This window comes from Rhincodon typus, chromosome 1 (genome assembly GCF_021869965.1).
Source record: "Rhincodon typus isolate 14 chromosome 1, sRhiTyp1.1, whole genome shotgun sequence".
NCBI lineage: Eukaryota > Metazoa > Chordata > Chondrichthyes > Orectolobiformes > Rhincodontidae > Rhincodon > Rhincodon typus.
The window spans coordinates 176,019,282-176,038,677 of NC_063332.1; the positions used below are offsets into that span (position 1 = coordinate 176,019,282).

The 19,396-nt window shown below is 41.8% G+C and overlaps 1 protein-coding gene across 1 annotated transcript in view; it reads right to left on the reverse strand.

Annotated features, from left to right (window-relative positions):
• Nucleotides 1–3,577: 3,577 nt before the first annotated feature.
• The window catches only part of LOC109916628 (protein phosphatase 3 catalytic subunit alpha-like), a 286,452-nt gene continuing 270,633 nt past the window's right edge, over nucleotides 3,578–19,396 (reverse strand). Inside the window, exons 9-12 of the mRNA XM_048613193.1 lie at nucleotides 19,187–19,271; nucleotides 16,480–16,577; nucleotides 7,732–7,761; nucleotides 3,578–5,239 (exon numbers count right to left, since the gene is read on the reverse strand). Of these exons, the coding sequence (XP_048469150.1) occupies nucleotides 5,058–5,239; nucleotides 7,732–7,761; nucleotides 16,480–16,577; nucleotides 19,187–19,271 (395 nt within the window). The 3' untranslated portion in view covers nucleotides 3,578–5,057. The remainder of the gene's footprint in view (nucleotides 5,240–7,731; nucleotides 7,762–16,479; nucleotides 16,578–19,186; nucleotides 19,272–19,396) is intronic.

The following is a 19,396-nucleotide window of genomic DNA, read 5'->3' on the forward strand; positions in this document are numbered from 1 at the left end:
AGATCCAATCAGGAAATCAGAATTTGTAGAGCAGTGATTGGGCGATATGAACATATGTTTAAGGGGAAGCTGGTTAGAAGGTAAAATTACTGGGGCCTTCTTGTGGTGCAATAGTAGTGATCCTACCCCTGGACCTAGAGGTCTGGGTTCAAGTTCCAACTGCTCCAGCTGTGTGTAATAACATCTCTGCACAGGTTGATTAGAAGAATAGGTTAAATTTTTAAAAATAAGTAAGGTAAAGTCACCGTAGTTCCAGAGGACTGTTCTCTCATTAGTGGTTGAACTGGAGCAACTAGATAAATACAGGGAGGGGAAAGGGAGAGATGGGAGAGATGGAGATGGTGACAGTGAGATGGACGAGGGAGGAACTCTCAGGCTGTGGAAACACCAGCAGAGAGCAGTTGGGCTGAATGGTCAGTACTAGTTTTTTTTTGATAATTCACAATTACTGCATTGCCAACCAGTCACCCCTGAATCTAACACCTCCCATCACCAGTGACTTACTGGATCACCACTATAATTCACCTGGAATGACCTACATGCACAGTTGCCTTGGTGATTCTAACAGGACTCTTGTACATTAACACTCAACACTGACGACTGAGCTATGAATGTAACCATGGTAATCAGGGATCTCTCACTTACCTTTTACATTTTAATAATCATTCTTAAACCTGGTACCAAAAGCATTCACGAGATCAAGAATAATATAGAAACTAGCAGCTTAAAGATCCCACACATTGTCAGCAAAAGGTAATTACCGTCTCGACAGTTTGAGATTTTGCCACGATTCCAGTATGTTCTCTCAAGACAATAACATCAATCTGGAACACAGTCCTGTTGCTCCAAGCATCATTTTCAAAATATATTTACAGGGACAGAATTGTCAGTGTTGGGAATGTCCTGCAAAAACTATCATCTTTTGTTTTGAAATATGATTGCAGTTCGAGTTGGTCTATGGACTGATACATCAATACATTTACATATATTTTATATTGACTCAGACATGTACTCACTCATAGAACTTGCCTTTCGATAGCACCTGCCATGACTTCAGGATGTTCAAAGTGCTTCACAAAGCGAGGAACTGCACCAATTTGCTCACAACGAGGGTCCTTTATGAACAGTAAAGTGACAGTGACTGGGTAAACTGCTCCTGTGGATTGCTGGCTGCAGGGTGACTGTTCAATAAGAGCTTGCCCCTACAGTGGCCCTGGGACCTTTTCTCTCACCTGGAAAGGTAGTCAAGTCTCTGTTTAACATCTCATCCAAAAGACTCAGTCTCCGATAGGGCAGCTTGACCCTCAGTCACCCTTGCTCACACAGAAACATAGAAGATAGGAGCAGAAGGAGGCCATTCAGTCCTTCGAGCCTGCACTGTCATTCATCACAATCATGGCCGATTGCCCAACTTGGCCTAATCCTGCTTTCTCCCCATAACCTTTGATCCCATTCACCCCAAGCGCTATATCTAGTCACCTCTTGAATACTTTCAATGTTTTGGCATCAACTACTTCCTGTGGTAATTAATTCCACAGGCTCATCACTCTTTGGGTGAAGAAATGTCTCCTCATCTCCGTCCTAAATGGTCTACCCCGAATCCTCAGACTGTGCCCCTGGTTCTGGATGCACCCACCATCGGGAACATCCTCCCTGCATCAACCCTGTCCAGTCCTGTTAGAATTTTATAAGACTCTAGGAGATCCCCCCCCTCATTTGTGTGAACTCCAGTGAAAACAATCCCAACCTAGTCGATCTCTCCTCATACATTAGACCCGCCATCCCCAGAATCAGCCTGGTAAACCTTCACTGCACTCCCTCGAGAGCAAGAACATCCTTCCTCAGAAAAGGAGACCAAAACTGCACACAATGTTTTAGGTGTGGCCTCACCAAGGCCCTGTACAACTGCAACAACACATCCTTGCTCCTGTACTCGAAACCTCTCGCAATGAAGGCCAACATACCATTTACCTTCTTTACCACCTGCTGCACCTGCATGCTTACCTTCAGTGACTGACACACAAGGACTCCCAGGTCCCAGTGCACACTCTCCTCTCCCAATTTACAGCCATTCAGGTAGTAATCTGCCTTCTTGTTTTTGCTTCCAAAGTGAATAATCTCACATTTATCCAAATTATACTGCATCTGCCATTGATTTGCCCACTCACCCAACTTGTCCAGATCATCCTGAAGGATCTCTGCATCCTCATCACACGCCACCTACCCACCCACCCAACTTGGTTATCATCTGCAAACTTGGAGATGTTACATTTTGTTCCCTCATCCATTAATATATATTGTCAACAGCTGGGGTCCCAGCACCGATCCCTGTGGCACCCCGCTAGTTACTGCCTGCCAATTTGAAAAGGACCCATTAATTCCTACTCTTTGTTTCCTCTCTGCCAACCAGATTCCTATCCATCTCAATATACTTCTCCCAATCCCATGTGCTTTAATCTTGCACGTAAAAGATTAATGTGGGACTTTGTCAAACACTTTCTGAAATATACTACATCAACTGTAAATAAATATTTGTAGTGGGATTCAAACCCAAAGCTTGTGACCTTATGTTGTGATGGCGCAAAGATTATCCAAAATAAAACCCTGGACTTTGCTTTGATAAGGGATAACTGCTCTATTACAATATTTAAAAATGTGATATTTTGATAGAGAACAAATCCATTGAGGGGGTGTCAGCTCTAAGAGCTGCCCGATTAGTCCCATCCCATCCCCGTGTGTTTATCCATCATCTGGGAAATGCTCTCATTTCACTTATTACTAAATCTGCCTCAGCCACCCTTTCAGGCAGCGCATTCTGGTTCACAACAACTTACTGGCTTGTTAATTATCTTACATGTGCATACTCCGATTACCAACCCTCCTGCCACTGCAAACATTTGCTCCTTACTAAAAACCGTTATAATTCTGAACACCTTTAACTGAATCTCCCTTGTATCTATTCGGCTGTAAGAAGGTGCATGTTAGTCTGGGCTATGACCCCACTATTCTGGACTGGAATGGTGACTGGGTAACTCCTACAGACCCTGCTGCTGTTTCATTTTCTAATTATTTTGCATGACTCTCTTTCAAATATATTTTATTAGCTTTGAAGTATCCTGTGCAAGCCTTACCATAACTATCCCTCAGACTCAGCTGACAGGACAGAGACATCAATCTGAACAAAACAAACAGGGTGACTGTTGGCACCTTGGTGCTGTTCAATGACTGAGCGTAACACAAAACCTACTCAAGTTTGTTTGCAGCTAGCAGAGTCAACGTCAAGTAATTTCACATGTAACACAGCATATGGAACTGCACCAATGTCTTCTGACAGCAACAGGTGAGGACTCCAGCAAAAATCCAATCTTTGGAGAACACTTTAAAGAGTGTGTGCGAAATGAGTCAGTGTTGTGTTTGACAGGGTGGCTTCCAGGCACAACCAGTGAAGATATCATACAATGATCGCCATCTTTATGGGAGAAATTGTTAAGATTATATACACCGTCAATTTTGATAGACTTGGAAGTGAACAATCAGTTACCTCACAGCAAAACCACTGAAGAAACATACACGCCAGTTAAGTTCATGCATGTTTTATTGAAATAGTAATATAAAATACTTCCTTGTTGTTACAAGTGCATGCTTAAACTGCTGACGTTTCAGAGGTCAAATTACAAAGGCAAGGCATTCAAGGTTGTAGTGAATTACTTGGGCACATTTACTGTTGTTTCAAAAAAAAATCAATGGATCATCCATTATGGACCAGTTTTCAACCATATCGTCAAACCCGTAACTGATATACGGTGAAATGTGTAAATACACTAAATGTTTTATTGTGGCACAAAAAAAAGTCAGACTCCACCATCGTGACTAAAACAGTGTCATGCATCTAGAGTTTTACATGTACCCACATATCAATTGTTTAATTTTCACAATGTTTGATAAACATGCTAATCTTCTATATGTGCACTTGTGTGTACTGAAAAATGTTCAGTTTTCCACGCCCCCTCTGAATAATTTCAAGAAGTTTCTCTTTTTAAATTACAAAAATTCAAAAGGCATTAAGCAATTTCATACAGTGAATATAAAGTATGCAAGTTTACATTTCCAGTATATGTCAGATCACTAAGCACATTACAGTCCCATATAGGGACAGTACAGCCAGAAATTGGGGAAAATACCATGCAGAGGACAGTTTTACAGACTACAGATGCTATTCACTGCATTTTATATGGTATGTCTTGTTCTTCATATAGTTAAAATAAAATTTAAAATATGAATGCGTCACTCATTAATATACAATTCCAGCAAGCCACAACCAACTTAATGCAAATAAAATATAATAAGCAGCAAAATGAATGGTAAAAGTTATAAATAAATTTCCAGTTTTTTTTTTGGAAAAAGGCTATCCATTGCCAAGTGAGTAATAGGTAAATACATAAACTGGTAGCATCCAAACACACGAAATCAACCTGAGGTAAGCAGAACTTGTACAAAAACCAAATTTAATTTTTGGCATTTTTTGTGATTTTGCAACTTTACAAATTTTTTTTTTTTTAAGACTGCCTAATTTGTTTGAAACTCTCGTAAAAGAGGAACCAAAAAGTTAATAAATAGTCCACATCTCAATCAGCTATTAGTTTGTACAACCTCAATTTTAATTTTTGTTTTAATATGTCAAAGCTGAGTTCGGCAATTGTAAACGGACACGAGAAAATTAAAGAGCTATTGGACAGAGATCCCACATCCAGTATAGTAAAGGCCTTTTCAAAACTGATCTGCAAGTCTTCCTTGATGCAAAAGGAAAACATTTTGATTATCTAATGTGTAATATTTTACCAGCATTTAACTGTTTGCTTGTCAAGAAGCAAAGGCATATTCCATCTGAGGTAACTTAACTGTCAACAATCACAAAACAATTCCTATCACTCTGTTACTGTAATCTGTCATCAACACCTAGCTCCCAGAGCATGCAGCAGTAATCAGAGGCAAGAATGTCAAACTGCTTGGGATGGCAACCATACAATCATGCCTTCGAACTGGAAACTGCAAAACGATCATTGAATATTGCCACTCTCAGTGCCATTGGCCTCTGAGCAGACCACCTTGTTGATGGAGTTAAGGGTGCTGTCACTTGGAATTCCATCGCGACGAGGGGGCATCCTCTCGTTGATACGGTCCAGACCTTTCGCCTCGGCAAAGCTGCTGATCTTATGCTGGGGAGAGAAACCTCGGATAGCTGAATAGAGAGGGGTGCCGCAGTAGTAGGACCACCGGAAGGGAGCAGGGTGGGGGTGGGGAGGGGAAGAGAGAGAGGGTTGGTGGGGGGGGGGGGGGGGGGGGGGGGGGGGGGGGGGGGGGGGGGGGGGCAAGAGAGATGGGGAGCAAGAGAAATGGGGAGAAAACGTGAATGAAATAACACCTTTTCTTCACCACAGTGGATATACAAATTCAGCATGGTTACTTGGTTAGCACATTGTGGCGTATGTATTCAAGATTCAAAAAAACTCTGATTAACGTATTTGCAATAAATCATACTCAACAAAGCAGAAGGAGCTTACAGGCAGTGATGGATTTAATAAATCCACTCTTGTCTGAAGTTAATAAAATTGATACAACAAAATCATTTGCATTAGATTTCTATTTAAGAAACCAATCAATCATTGTGTCTACAATTCTGATCACCTCATTCTACTTGAAACTGGTTTTAGCCCAGATCTGTTCTACTCGATATGCCAGAAGTAGAGAGATGGTAACTAATTCTACACTGCACTGACTTTCTGCTGGACATGAAGTTTAAACAGCGTGGAACTGACCAGAGCCAAAAATAAAAAGCTTAGTATAAATGAAAAGCTATCTTCCACTTTGTGGATTTTAACTATGAGACCAATCTGCTACACAAGGATAACTTACAATGCCGTGTGCATTTGTAACGAGGCAGAGATTTGAAGAAATGGGCCAAATGCATCCTGCTCAAGTGGCATGTTTCTTTTAATTGCACCAGAAGATGAAAGAACCTCTTCACACAACTGGACCCATTTTACTGGATTGCCAATGAATGAAGTCCAATGGGAAAATTCCAGCTTTTGTAAAAATGTGCAATTTCAAAAGTGGTAATGGATAAAACATTGAAAAAATTTGCAGAGCATGGAATCAGGAGTTATTGGATTGTTCTACTGAAGAGGGGCCACAGAAATGGCCCACTTCTACACTGCAGATGAGAACATAAACTCTCGACACTTGGAAATATCTGGGATGGGGGGGCAAGACAGGCTTGCACCTCACATAACACTAGAGATGGCCCGACAGTGGCAACGTCTCTGGCTTAGTTATCCAGAGGCCCAGGCTCATGTTTTATTGGAGAACTGGAGAACGATATGGTACAGGAAGCCGTTCAACTTATCATATCTGTACTAGCACTCTGATACAGCCATGTCAAACTGCACAACCTTCTCACTCTTCTTGTTTTTAGAAACCATGGACAAAACGAGCCAAGACATCAGCAAAGGGAACTCAGGACTCAGAAGGTTAAGAGGAAATGTCACTCGACCTGACATCAACATGTCTTTAAGGAGACAGCGACTTCATGCAGGGTGGGACTGCAGCCTATTGGGAAGGTTTAACACAGCCACAATGATTACTAACCATTCCATCTGTCAATTCCAGAAACCATGCAGCAAACAAGTGGTCAATGTGGTTATGATTAGTACAGTGGGATCCTTTCAGTAAAAAATGGTATTTCCTATAACAGCAACTCCTTTTTTCCAAGCCAGCAGCTGAACAGAATGGGCTATTTAGACCGAATAAACATCTTCAACTGCAGTCAAAATTTTGAACCGAATTCCAGATTGTGGACTGAATTGAGCAGTTTTCAAAATGTCAAACAGTAAGATGAAACACTTCTTAATTGGACGTATTTTGTCATCAGTGCGTGTTTGGCATATTCCACAATTGCATAAAGTAAATAAAGGGGAGATTAATATTTATATTTTCAGACATGTTTTCATTGCAGCAAGGAGTTATATTTGTAATTAACCATGAACATTGGGAGTTTACTGTTATTAAAGTACACAGTAAGCAGATCCCACTGAATATCACTCAAAGGTTAGTAATTATTCAGAAATCTCCCTGAAAATGCAGATGATTCAGATATCACAGTAATCCAACTTGATGATGCTGCTGCTTCTGGTTTGACAAAAGGTTAACACTATAGTTTACACAGATACTAGTAAAACAAAACACACAGCAAAGCCACAGAGTCACAAAAAAATAGTAAAAATGAATTTCCACCACCGATGCAGACTGTGGATCAGAGTTTGTTAAAAAGGAGGTTTTAAAATCATGTATAAATAGCAGCTTGGTAACCACTATTTAATCAGCAGTCAGCTTTGCTCTTGCTGAAGTAACTCAAGCCAATTTTGAAGCATCAAAGTTGTTGTTAATAGCTCTTCTGGACCAGCTTTGAGAATTTTTACAGTTTAGCCAGAAGACACAGATGGGATTTCGCAAGAACAAAGGTCACAACTGCCTAAAAGGATAAATCTATTTAAAAGCAAAGCCACACCTCAACATGGTTAATAGATGACACAGTGTTAAGGAGTGTTAGACAACTGATGGTTAGCCCAACCCCATACATCATGTACACGCTAATATATACACACATACGTAGGTATAAACCCAGCACAGCCCCCATCAGTTGTACAACAGAAAGGGGGCTGTCCAAAATATTACCTTCATCAGCCTCAATAGCCTCAACAGTCGCTGAAGAAAAGAAAAGGGTTGCAAATTGGATGAGAAAGTTGAGCTGAGAATTGATACTCTTAACAATAATGAGTAGCAAAAAAATAGCAACTGAGCAAGTCTAATACAAGCTTTAGTACTCTTATGCAGAGATGAGAAATTATGAACAACACGTTCACAAAAGACAACACACAGTCAGTGGAGGAGGAAAAAGAAATAAATGACAGTGATCACTGAGCAGAAAAATCAGTATTATTGCCATTGGTGTGTATGTGGACTGAGTCACAATTGGTTGGTTTGCAGTACCTGATGGAAGATAAGTGCAGATTCCCACAAGGGAAACTTATTAAAGGTCCATTAGGTCCAAATCACGCGCACTGACATTCTCTCATCACTGGTGAAGGCATGAAAAGCTCCTGAAAGCTGTGGTACTTGTTCTGAGTGCTCCCCAGGAATGGCTCACTCAGAGTGAAGTCTGCTTGAAGCAGCTGTAAACATACATCAGCAGGAACACGGTTTAGGTTCATACAGCTGGGAGGTGGCACAGTGGTAGTGCCCCTACCTCTGAGCCTGGAGACCCAGGCTCAAGGTGAAGGGAGTCAGTAATGGTAATGTTCTGGGATCATGGTTCAAATCCCACCACAACAGGCGGTAGAATTTAAATTCAATAAATAAATCTGAAATGGAAAGCCACTCGCAGTGATGGTGACCATGAAAGTATCACTGATTGTTGCAAAAACCCATCTGGTTCACTAATATACTTTTAGGGAAAGAAATCTGCCATCCTTTCCTGGTCTGGCCTAAATGTGACTCCAGACCCACAGCAACACGGTTACCTGTAAACTGCCCTCTCTGAAAGGGCTGCATAAAACACTCAGCAAAAGGGTAATTAGGGATGGGCAATAAGAGCTGGCCTTCCCAGGGATACCCACATCCTGTAAAAAAATAAAGTTTGCACTGGATTGAATAAGGGACACAGGTTTTACTGTGACAACAATGCTAATGCTGAACCAGAGGTTCAAACTTGTCACCATGTCTGAGATGCACAGATTAACCTGCGCTGGATGGGGGTGGGGTGGGGTGAATACTGTGTTTTGCTACTTTAATGGTTGGATTTTGTTTTGTAATTCTTGCCAGTGAAGTTTGGTTCTATCTGGGTAAGTATTAATGCTGCAAAGGACAATCCCTTTTTCTCGAAATGCTGCAGACTCACTGATTAGTGCTTCAGACAAAGTGAGTTATTGCAAGTGGAAACTCACCAGTAGTTCAGTTCAAACATGGATAGCATCAGCTCGTCAAGTGTACTCTCACTTTAAGGGCCAATTACAGCACTTAGCTGTTATTACAGTCTTTCCATACCCATGATTTTGGCATTCCACACATTCATGTCCCAGTGGGAACCCATTCTGTCAAAGATCATATTCTTCAGTTCTGGGGCAGGCATGTCCCATTCACTTGAATCTTTGCTTCCACACTCTACTCCTCCTCATTCATTCAGCATTACCCATTTCATCCTCTGAACTCCGCACGACCCAAAAATGACCAGTTTCTGCTTCTGTCCTCCCTCAATGAAATGTTAAACAAAACCAGAAATTTCTGGCAAGACTCAGCAGGTCTCTTTCTTTCTCCATACTGGTCAGAGAGTTAATGTTTCAAGTGTAGTGACCCTTCCTCAAAACAGAATGCAAAACGTTAACTCTGTTTCTCTCTCCAAGATGCTGCCAGACATGCTGAGTTTCTCCAGCAATTTCTGTTTTAGTTTCAGATCTTCAGCATCTGCAGTTCTTTATCTCAACAAAAAGCTGCCCAGAATCTAGTCTCAAGATAAATTCCCAGGAGAGAATGTATTAACTAACGCTGAGTTTAATGGTCATCAACAAAGTTAATCCAGAAATAGCAATTTTAATATTTAATAATCTGAGTTTTAATGCATTTAATATAAAGCTATGAGCACAACAGATGCAGAGAATTTCTAAAATTATTTTCAGTTCACATTTTGAATGCAAAATGAAACTGTTGGAGCAGTTTTCAACTTGGTTAAATCTGGTCAATGGGGTCTGCACAGTTTATACCCAGGACCGGACTAGTTAGTAATATGTCCCAGCATCCTGTGGCCCGTGCTGGGGATACTGACACAGGCTCAATCCCATCCTGATGACTGCAAAGATCCCCAACCAGCTGAATCTCAATTCTACAGCACAGAACGAGGCTATTCAGCCCACTTCCCTGCATCAATGGAACAGCAGTGGCATCATCTTTGGAAACGGCAATCGAGAAAGCTCAATGCCAAGAGCTGGTTTGTGATTTTTTTGGGGTGGGGGGTGGGGGCTGCGGGCTGCAGACAAGAACATGGTGCTGAGACTATGATATTATTGGATGGTGGAGCAGGTTCGAGGGGCTGAATGGCCTGCTCCTATGTTTCTCGTGTCAGCTCGAATTCTGGTTTGCAAGAGGAGTAGCAGTTAAAGAATAATCAGGAGAGAACGCAGAGAGATCTTTCTACTAAATGATTGCACACTTACTCCAAACAGAGTGCAGTAGTGAGAGCAGATTAAAAGGAAGGTGGGTCAGAGGTACAGGGGGAAGGCAGGTCTGTTGTGCTCAGGAATTTCAGACACTGTAGAGGAGAGGGACAAACACCTGTTGTGCGAAGGATGTTTGGACCACTCTGAATTCAGGGTCTATCTTGCAAAAAGCTACGGCAGGAAGAATCTTGGAGAGACTGGGAGGCGTCTTTAACCAGTCAATATCTCCTCAAGCTGATTCCTGGAGTGAGCAAATGTGCTGAATGGATCAAAATCACAATGCTCTTTGACAGAATCAGATATCATTCATTAAAATGATGTGGAAACAACGTGAGGATGACATGAGGAAAATCTTTTTCACTCAGCAAGGAGTTAGGGTCTGGAAATCTGGTGAAGGCAAGTTCCATTGTGGTATTCAAGAGGGTATTGGATGGTTATTTGGATAGAAATGCTGTGCAGTGACATGTGGAAAAGGCAGGAGATTGGCATTAGGGAATAGAACAGGTGCAGGCACAATAGGCCAAATGGCCTCTTTCTGCACTGTAACAATTCTGTGATTCTGAAAAGGAAACGTTATTAGCTTTGGCAAGGTCATCCATTGAACACAAAGTGTTTCTTAAGATGAGAAAGAATTTCTTCTCTCAGAGGGTTGAGTGTCTTTGGACTCCCTTGCCACAGAGAGCTGTGGGGGCAGAGTCCTTGTGTAAATTTAAGGCGGAGATCGATAGATTCTTAATCAGTCAGGGAATCGAGGGTTACAGGGAAGGGTCAGGAAAGTGGATGTGGGGAATGTCGGATCAGCCATGATCCTATTGAATGGCAGAGCAGGTTTGAGGGGTCGAATGGCCTACTCTCGTTCCTGTTTCTTATGACCTGAGTGAGTTTCCACAATGTTTTAAGTGAGGGACGTTTCCTGTGTAACCCAGAGTTTAATCACTTGGCCACTGATGGCTGTGCCTTCAGTTTGTCTCCGCCCTGAGCTCTAGACCTGTCTCCCTGAACCTCACTGACAACGACTCCCCCACCTCCTCCTTGAAACCCAGCTGTGACTAAGCTTTCAGTCTGTGAGCTGACATTTCTTCATATGACCTTTCATGCTTCGTTACATTTGAGAACACTCCTGCGAACCACTGCATAAATGGAAGAGTTTTTTCCCCCTGTTTTGATCTAGACTCCATCAACGTACTTGCCGTGATGAATAAAGAACAGGGTGATTTAGTGTTCAATGGAGTCACTAGCATGCTTTGATATCTACCAATAAGTATTTCTGGCAAAAATATTATCTAGCAGAGTTACCATTGAGTGAGTGGATGGAAAAATACTCCCTATTGCAGTCTTTCTGGGGAATTGGTAACCATGGTGAACACTGTTCAAATCACACCCTGAATAATTAGCAATATGTAGATTGTACCACTAAGGAAAATCATGAAGAAAACTTTCAACTTGATATAAAAATTGACTGGTTCTGTGATTTCCTTGATAGAAGGGACACTTGTACTGCTATGGTGTCTGGCCTATAGTTGACTAGAGTTAATCACTGAGCAGTTGATGTTTAATACCCTTCAAACAGTCAGCCATTCACATATAATCCAATCACAAGAGCAGCGGCCTGGATCAGACCTCACAGGAAGGTTGAGAAATTCTGAGTAATCCAGGTACAGTCAAACATGATAAATTTCAATTTCTGACAATAATCAGAGAGGAATCTTTCAGATCGTTCGGAATGAACATGGATGGCCCACCCGTCATTATCAATCTCAGTGCGTGTCAATGGCACACCTAGCCCCATCAACCCTGCAAAGTCCCTGTGACTAATATCTGGGGTTTGTGGTCATCTAGAAGGACAAGGGCAGCAGATACTTGGGAACACCACCCCCTGTAAGTTCCCCTCCAAGCCACTCCCCATCCTGACTTGGAAATATATCGCTGTTCCCTCAGTGTCACTGGGTCAAAATCCTGGAATTCCCTCCCTAAGGGACATTGTAGGTCAACCTACAGCACATAGACTGCAGCGGGTCAAGAGGCAGCTCACCACTACCTTCTCAAGGGGGCAACTAGGGATGGGTAATAAATGTTGTCCAGCCGGCGATATCAACATTCCATAAATTTATAAAAGGAGGGTGATACCTTGGCCAGGAGTTTACAACATGGCTTCAGGCATATTGAGGGAATTCGTTGCAATGTCAGTTCTACACAGGTTAAGGAATGATTATTATTTCAGCAGTTTAACGATCAGTTTAGCGGGAGCTACTCAGTCTCCTATTGATCACTCACTGGTTTCTCAATCTCAATGATAGTTTGTCAGTTGTGAGATGAACCACTCTCATTTATTGCCTTCAGTCTGACAACTGCAATCTCCCCAACACTTGGACCCAGGATGTTGATGTTAAAGGTGAAGAGAGGGCCTTTCCTGATCAAGGTACCTTTTTGACAAGTTGTGGTGACTCACTTGGTTTGGTTGACCATTGTCTCTTTCTATAGGAGGCTTCCAGGAATATCCTATGACACTGTGGTTTTACAATAGCACAGCAGACCAGAAAATGCCAATGTGTCTATTATGGTTCACATAAGTTATTTTACATTCCATCAGATACTGCAGTTATTCCAGTGACACAGCTAGTGTGTGGATCATTGCACCAATTAAATGTGCCTTTCGGTAGATTATTTAAGATTGGATATCTTTAAACTGTAGGAATATTTTTAGGATGAAGCTAAACATCCATCTTGTTTGCTGTTAAGGGTTAGCTTTTCTGTTTTAATTTAAATAAATAAGAAATGAAGTAATTCATTGACTAACAAAAGAAGTAAGTCCAGAGCTGGTGATAATCTTGGATGGTGTAGCTACACAGGAGCTGGCAGGAAAACAATCATTCCTCGACTGAGAGAGAACTGCTTTCCTCAGGGTTTCTAATGTTCAGCTTTGCCTGGTAGATGTTCGTCCTGTTCATGTTATTGCTGATCCCATGTGTCAGTTTACACAGGGGAATGATATTAGCATGAGAGAGTTAGCACCAATACACAGAACACAGACATACACAGGTACGTGGATGAAGTGAATGAAACAGGTACCTGATTCGTCTGAACAGAAGGGAGAGAGAAAGAGTATATCAGAAAGCAAATAGAATATTGAAAAGAGTGAAGCAGAGAGGAAGTTCATGGGGAGCATTGAACAGACATCCCCATTTCGCACACAATACCCAGTTCACACATACATAAATATACCAGGAGACAATTTACTTCAGTTACTTGAATGCAACAATACAAGTCAACAATCTGGAGAAATTTTAAATACCAGAAAACATGTCACTGGGTGATGGTAAGTTTCATTTGAGTCCAAGCTTCACCAACATTTATCACCCGAAACTGATACCTTCAATTACATACTTCACATGATAATAAGGGAAGGATACCAGGGTGTAATTAATCGTTCTTCTGATTCAATACAACACTTATATAAACTCTACATTCAGGAGCAATTTCTAAAACCAAAGTATAGGGTTATTAAATATATTTTAATAACTTTATAAGCATATAATTAACTTATAGAAAGGCATTAAGGGGTTACTCTACCTGCCAAGACAAGAACTTTCATTAGATTTCATGGAACTACACAACTCATTAAATTCATTCTTTTGGGATCCCCCCAGTTTCTGTTACTGATTTTCACTTCAAACATATTGTATATCAGCAGCAATATCAAAACTGTCACTATCAAAAACTTGGCTCACATTAACAGAAGGAATACAAGCTTTCAATTAAAGTTACATTTCCAAATAGCTACACATCTTGACTTTATTTCCCTGACACTTCCGTAAGTTTGACCTGCACCCAAATAAAGACAATAGAGTCAAATATTTCAATAGTTTGTTCAATTTATTTTTTGAAAGATCAAATTTAACAAGGAGAGTCATGCCCTGACTTATCATGTAACTCCTAACACACATGCAGGGATTACTGAAAAGTTATTGTATAATTTAAGGCTCTGGTGGTGCAGTGGTAGTGTCCCTACCTCTGAACCTGGAGATCTGAGTTTAAGTCCCATCTGCTCTAGAGGTGTGTAATAACATCTCTGAACAGGTTGATTAAAAATATCCAGAGTATGGTCTATTTCAAAAGGAACACCCAGGTTACCTGTAATAATTCAAACAGGAGTGATAAACAGTTTAAATAAATGTGGGCTCATTCAAAATAGCTCTTTGAGCTAATTTCTGTTATGAGGGAAGATAATATGGAGGGAATGAGAAGTGTGTGTAGGAAAGATATTATAGTCAAAGCCATTTAAATGCTCAAACTGAAAGAAACAAATCTCAAATTCCTCATCAGCTGACAGGTGATGTGTTTCAGTGAGATACAGTCCTGGCTCAGTCAGGGGCATCGCGAGAGAATCCTGTTGCAGCTTTTAAGAATACTAAAATATTGGGGAGACCTTGATAATCTTAAAAATTCAGTACCCAAATAAGGCAACATGGGTTCGTTTTAATAGGATAGTCAAGGGATTTTGAAAATCAGGGACTCACCTCCAGATTGAGAATTGTTACCCTAAAGTTTTGATCCTGGGATTTCTGCAAAATTTTTGGGTTATCTAATGCAGCTCCTTAAATATCTAATTACTTACACGGCATAATTCTAAAAATTAATACCTGCTGTTTATTATTAATAATAGGGCAGCTAACACTTAGAGAATAAATCTAATTTAATTTTCATTAGTAAATTGAAAAAGTCAGGTTATGAATCAGAGTTTGCACCAAGTCTAGTTATTTCTTCCAGCACATTAATCAATCATATTCTTACTGGTTGTGCAATTATAGAAATATGTCAAATAAAAAAAGTTATTCTGGCAATGAATTAAATAAGATCACTCACAATACTTTCACCAATGTGCCACATTTTTGTGCAAAATTATATTTTATATTCGTTCAGACGTTTCATTGCCATGATAGGTGACATCATCAGTGGAGCATCCGATGAAGCGATGTTATTCTACTCCACTTGGAATTTATACTGTCCGGTCCGTTATGGTGAGTTGGGTCATTTCTGGTTTGGTCTGTATGGGTTTGTATATGGGGTCCAATTCTATATGTTTGTTGATAGGATCACGTGTTGAGAACCATGCCTCTAGGAATTCCCGTGAACGTCTACGTTTGGCTTGAGCCACTATAGTTACGTTGTCCACTTGGCATAGAGTCCCATAATGCAATCAACAAACATATAGAATTGAACACCACATACAAATCAAAACCAGAAATGACATACTCACCATAATGGACCAGACATTATACATTCCAAATGGAGTCGAAGAACATTGCTTCATCGGAGGCTCCACTGATGATGTTACCTAGTATGGTGATGAAACTTCTGAATGAAAACAAGCCAGCTCGGCGAGCAAGTCAACAACCTTACCCACAACCCGAGCTACAAATCTACGCCAAAGCCTCATGTTTTATATTATTTTTCATATATTTTCTTTTAAAAAGCCTCTCCTCTGGGAACGGTGAACAAGAGTGAAATATAAAGTTGCTCAGAGTCTGATTGGATCTGCTTCACAAGAGATCCTGAGACGAGTAAAGCTTGATCTGGAGCAATTGGGTCCAGTGGGTTAGACTGTTTTGTGCAGTATAGCTACCAGCTGGACAGCTTTGAAGCTGGCAGAAATCAGGACTGGGACTTGGAAAGTGGATAGCTGCTGTTTCCTGAAACTTTCCATTTTGTAGTTTTTGGCACCTGCTGTATTATTTAATTCACCGTTTATTGCAGTGCACCATAAACAGTTCGCAGTGTGCAAAATTAGCAACAGACTGGCAATGATTTCAATTCCTTGTCTATGTTACAGGTTAATAGCACAAGTTGAACTTGCTGCGTGAGTTTAGCCCAGCAGTCCCCTTGTATGGAATAAGCTCTTCATAAAAAGTTAAGGACCGTGATTCTCTTCACATAGGGACGCACTGACCATTTTGTGTTTCACAGACGTTTGTCGCATACTGTTACGAAGATACTTTAAAAGGCTGTTTAATTTCTGGAAGAACTGATCCTATACTGCACAGCAATGTTCCAGGAAAATGGTACTAATTCCCTTTGTTCTCATTTCCATCATTACCAGTAACAAAATATGCCAAATCACAAAGTACTGACAGGGAAATCATAGACAAAAGCAAAGGGTACACTGGTTGCCATCAATTGAGAACACTTAGCATGGAATAATGGAATCCACTCTTACCACTTTGGAGGGTTTGTTTGCCTCCAGCCAGCACTCCACTCGGAAGCATTCCTGTGGGAGTCAGGCCTTTCAGTGTCAGAACACTCTCACTCTCCTCTCTGGAAAAGAGCAAAACATAAACCAATGCAATTGGACGGAGACCTAACCAAGCTGATCAGCTCAGCTCACTGCACTCCCTGGTTGGTTTAAAGTACGTGATTACAAACCCAACATCAGAACAGAAAAATGCAGAAGCAGTTCCAGGCTATTCAGCCCATCAAGGCTGCTCTGTCATTCAATGAGAATCATAGAATCCCTACAGTGTGGAAACAGGCCATTTGGCCCAACAAGTCCACACCGCCCCTCCAAAGAGCATCCCACCCAGACACATTCCCCTACCCCTGCATTTCCCATGTCTAACCCCCCTAACCTAAACAGCCCTGGACACTAGGGGCAATTTAGCACGGCCAATCTATCTACCCCTGCACATCTTTGGACTGTGGGAGGAAACTGGAGTACCCAGAGGAAACCCACACAGACACGGGGAGAATGTGCAAACTCCACACAGACAGTCGCCCGAGGCTGGAATCAAACCCAGGTCCCTGGCACCGTGAGGCAGCAGTGCTAACCACTGAGCCACCATGCCGCCCCATGAGATTGTGACTGGTCGGATAATTCTCAACTCGATTTGTGTGCCTTTTCCCCACAACCCTCAATTCCCTTCTTGATCCACTCTATTCAAGCTGAGACAGACAGATTTTAATGACCCAGCCACAACAGCCCTCTGTGATAAAAAAATTCCACAGATTCGCTATGCTCTGAAAGAAGAAATTTCTTTTCATCTCTATCTTAAATGTGTGACCCCTTATTCTGAGATTATACCCTCAGGTACTAGACTCTCTCACAAAGCGAAACAATCTTTCCACAACGACCTCAAGCTCCTGAAGAATCCAGTAAAAGCATCTCTTATTCTTTTGAATTCCAAAGGGCTGTAGAAATACCTAGCAGCATTATCAGAAGTGACACCATTAATTTGCAAACGTGGTCTACATTATAATGGAAATAATTCAGACAGAAAGGCTGTAAACAATCTGATTGTCATATGCAACTAGCAGATTCACTGAAAGGATGAGATGGCAAGGCTTCCGGAGCAAGTGGGAAATTGTGTCAGCGGTAAATTACTCTTCGGAATTTCATTGTTTTGCATTGAGGGTTCTTGAGGCACTATGGTAGTGTTCTTACCTCTGAGCTAGTACACCCAGGTTTGCATGCCACTTGCTCCAGAGGTGTGTCATAAATCCCGGGATAGGGTGATTAAAAATGCCTACTTTGTTTTTTTGATCACTCTATTCACAGAGATGTTAATAACGCACCTCTGGAGAAGGTGGGACTCAAACTCGGGCCTCTTGACCCAGTTCTTTGTTTTATTATACCACCACCATCCAAAAAGACAAGGGCAGCAGTTACACAGGAACACCACCCCCTGCAAGTTCCCCTCCGAGCCACTCACCATCCTGACTTGGAAATATATCACCGTTCCTTCACTGTCACTGGGTCCAAAATCCTGGAACTCCCTTGGTGAGAGGAACCTGGATCTATCTACAGCACAGGGACTGCAGTGGTTCAAGACGGGAGCTCACCCCCACGTTCTCAAGGGGCAACTCAAGGACAGGAGGTAAATGCTGGCCCCACCAACGACATTCATACCCTGTTAATGAGTTTAAAATATCTGGCACGTTGCAGCCTATCCCATTAGTATCTTGTAGCAGAGTTGACAGATTACTCACCATTTGTGGGCGAGCTGCCACAAATACCTCAGGAAATGAGAAACACGAAGGCCTCTAGCTATGGTGTTCCAGCTGAATGCTCCTCTTCACACTCTGTGCACCAATCCTGCTCATTTGGGTTTTGTCACTTACCCACCCTTCATATTGTGGGGGTGAGCTGGGCATCTGGTGCTCTGGGCATCAGCCCTATTTTACATGAATCCCCCCCACCCCCAAACCTCCCAGTCGGGGCATGTGAGATTGAGCTCTTGGTCTTTCCCTGTGCTCTGGCAAAATTGTATCTCTTCAAGTATTTCTTAATTCTGTTCTGAAAGTTACTATTCAATCCGCTTCCACTGACTTACAGAATGGCTCAGCCAAATCACATCACACGGTGTTTAATAATAAAGCCACCCCTCTGCTTTTTTTCTACTTAGCTTATACCAATGGCCTCCTAATATTGACCCACCAACTAACAGAAGCAGTTTTTTCCTTATTTAATCTATGTCCCTTCTCCCACTAGTATCAAATACTGTAAATAAATCTTCCCTGGATTTTCTCTGCTCTAAGGAGAATATTCCTGGTTCCTCCCCATCACAGAGCTCTGACTCCTGGCTATTCCAGTAAATCTCTGTCCCACCATCTCACTGACATCTGCCATAACATCTGGCGCCCACTATGGCTGAGATGGGGCTGGGGTGGGGTTTGTCCCACGGAGTTAGAGAGCTCAAGGGAAGAAACAAGAATCATCGACACCGTCACTGCTTTCCATCAGACTGCGATGTTGACACTGTTTCTGTCTCTCTCCCTCCACAGATGCTGCCTAACCTGCTGAGTAATTTCAGCATTTTCTGTTTTCATTTTGTTCAACTCATGCCTTCAAATTCTGTCAGCAGAAGTGAAGTCCTAAATAAAACCAGAGTTACCAGGCAAGAGCCGAGAGGAAATGGAACAAGACCTACCGGAGAACAGAAAACATCTTGGCCATCTTGCCAATTGCCCGGATCTTGTTCCGAATGACCTCTTTGCGAGCAGCAGCAGATGCACCTGGCAAAATATCACAATGACCTTAGTCTCTGCTTGCTCACACACACAGCACACGCACACACACTGTACATGCTCGCACACACAGCACACGCACACACACTGTACATGCTCGCACACACAGCACA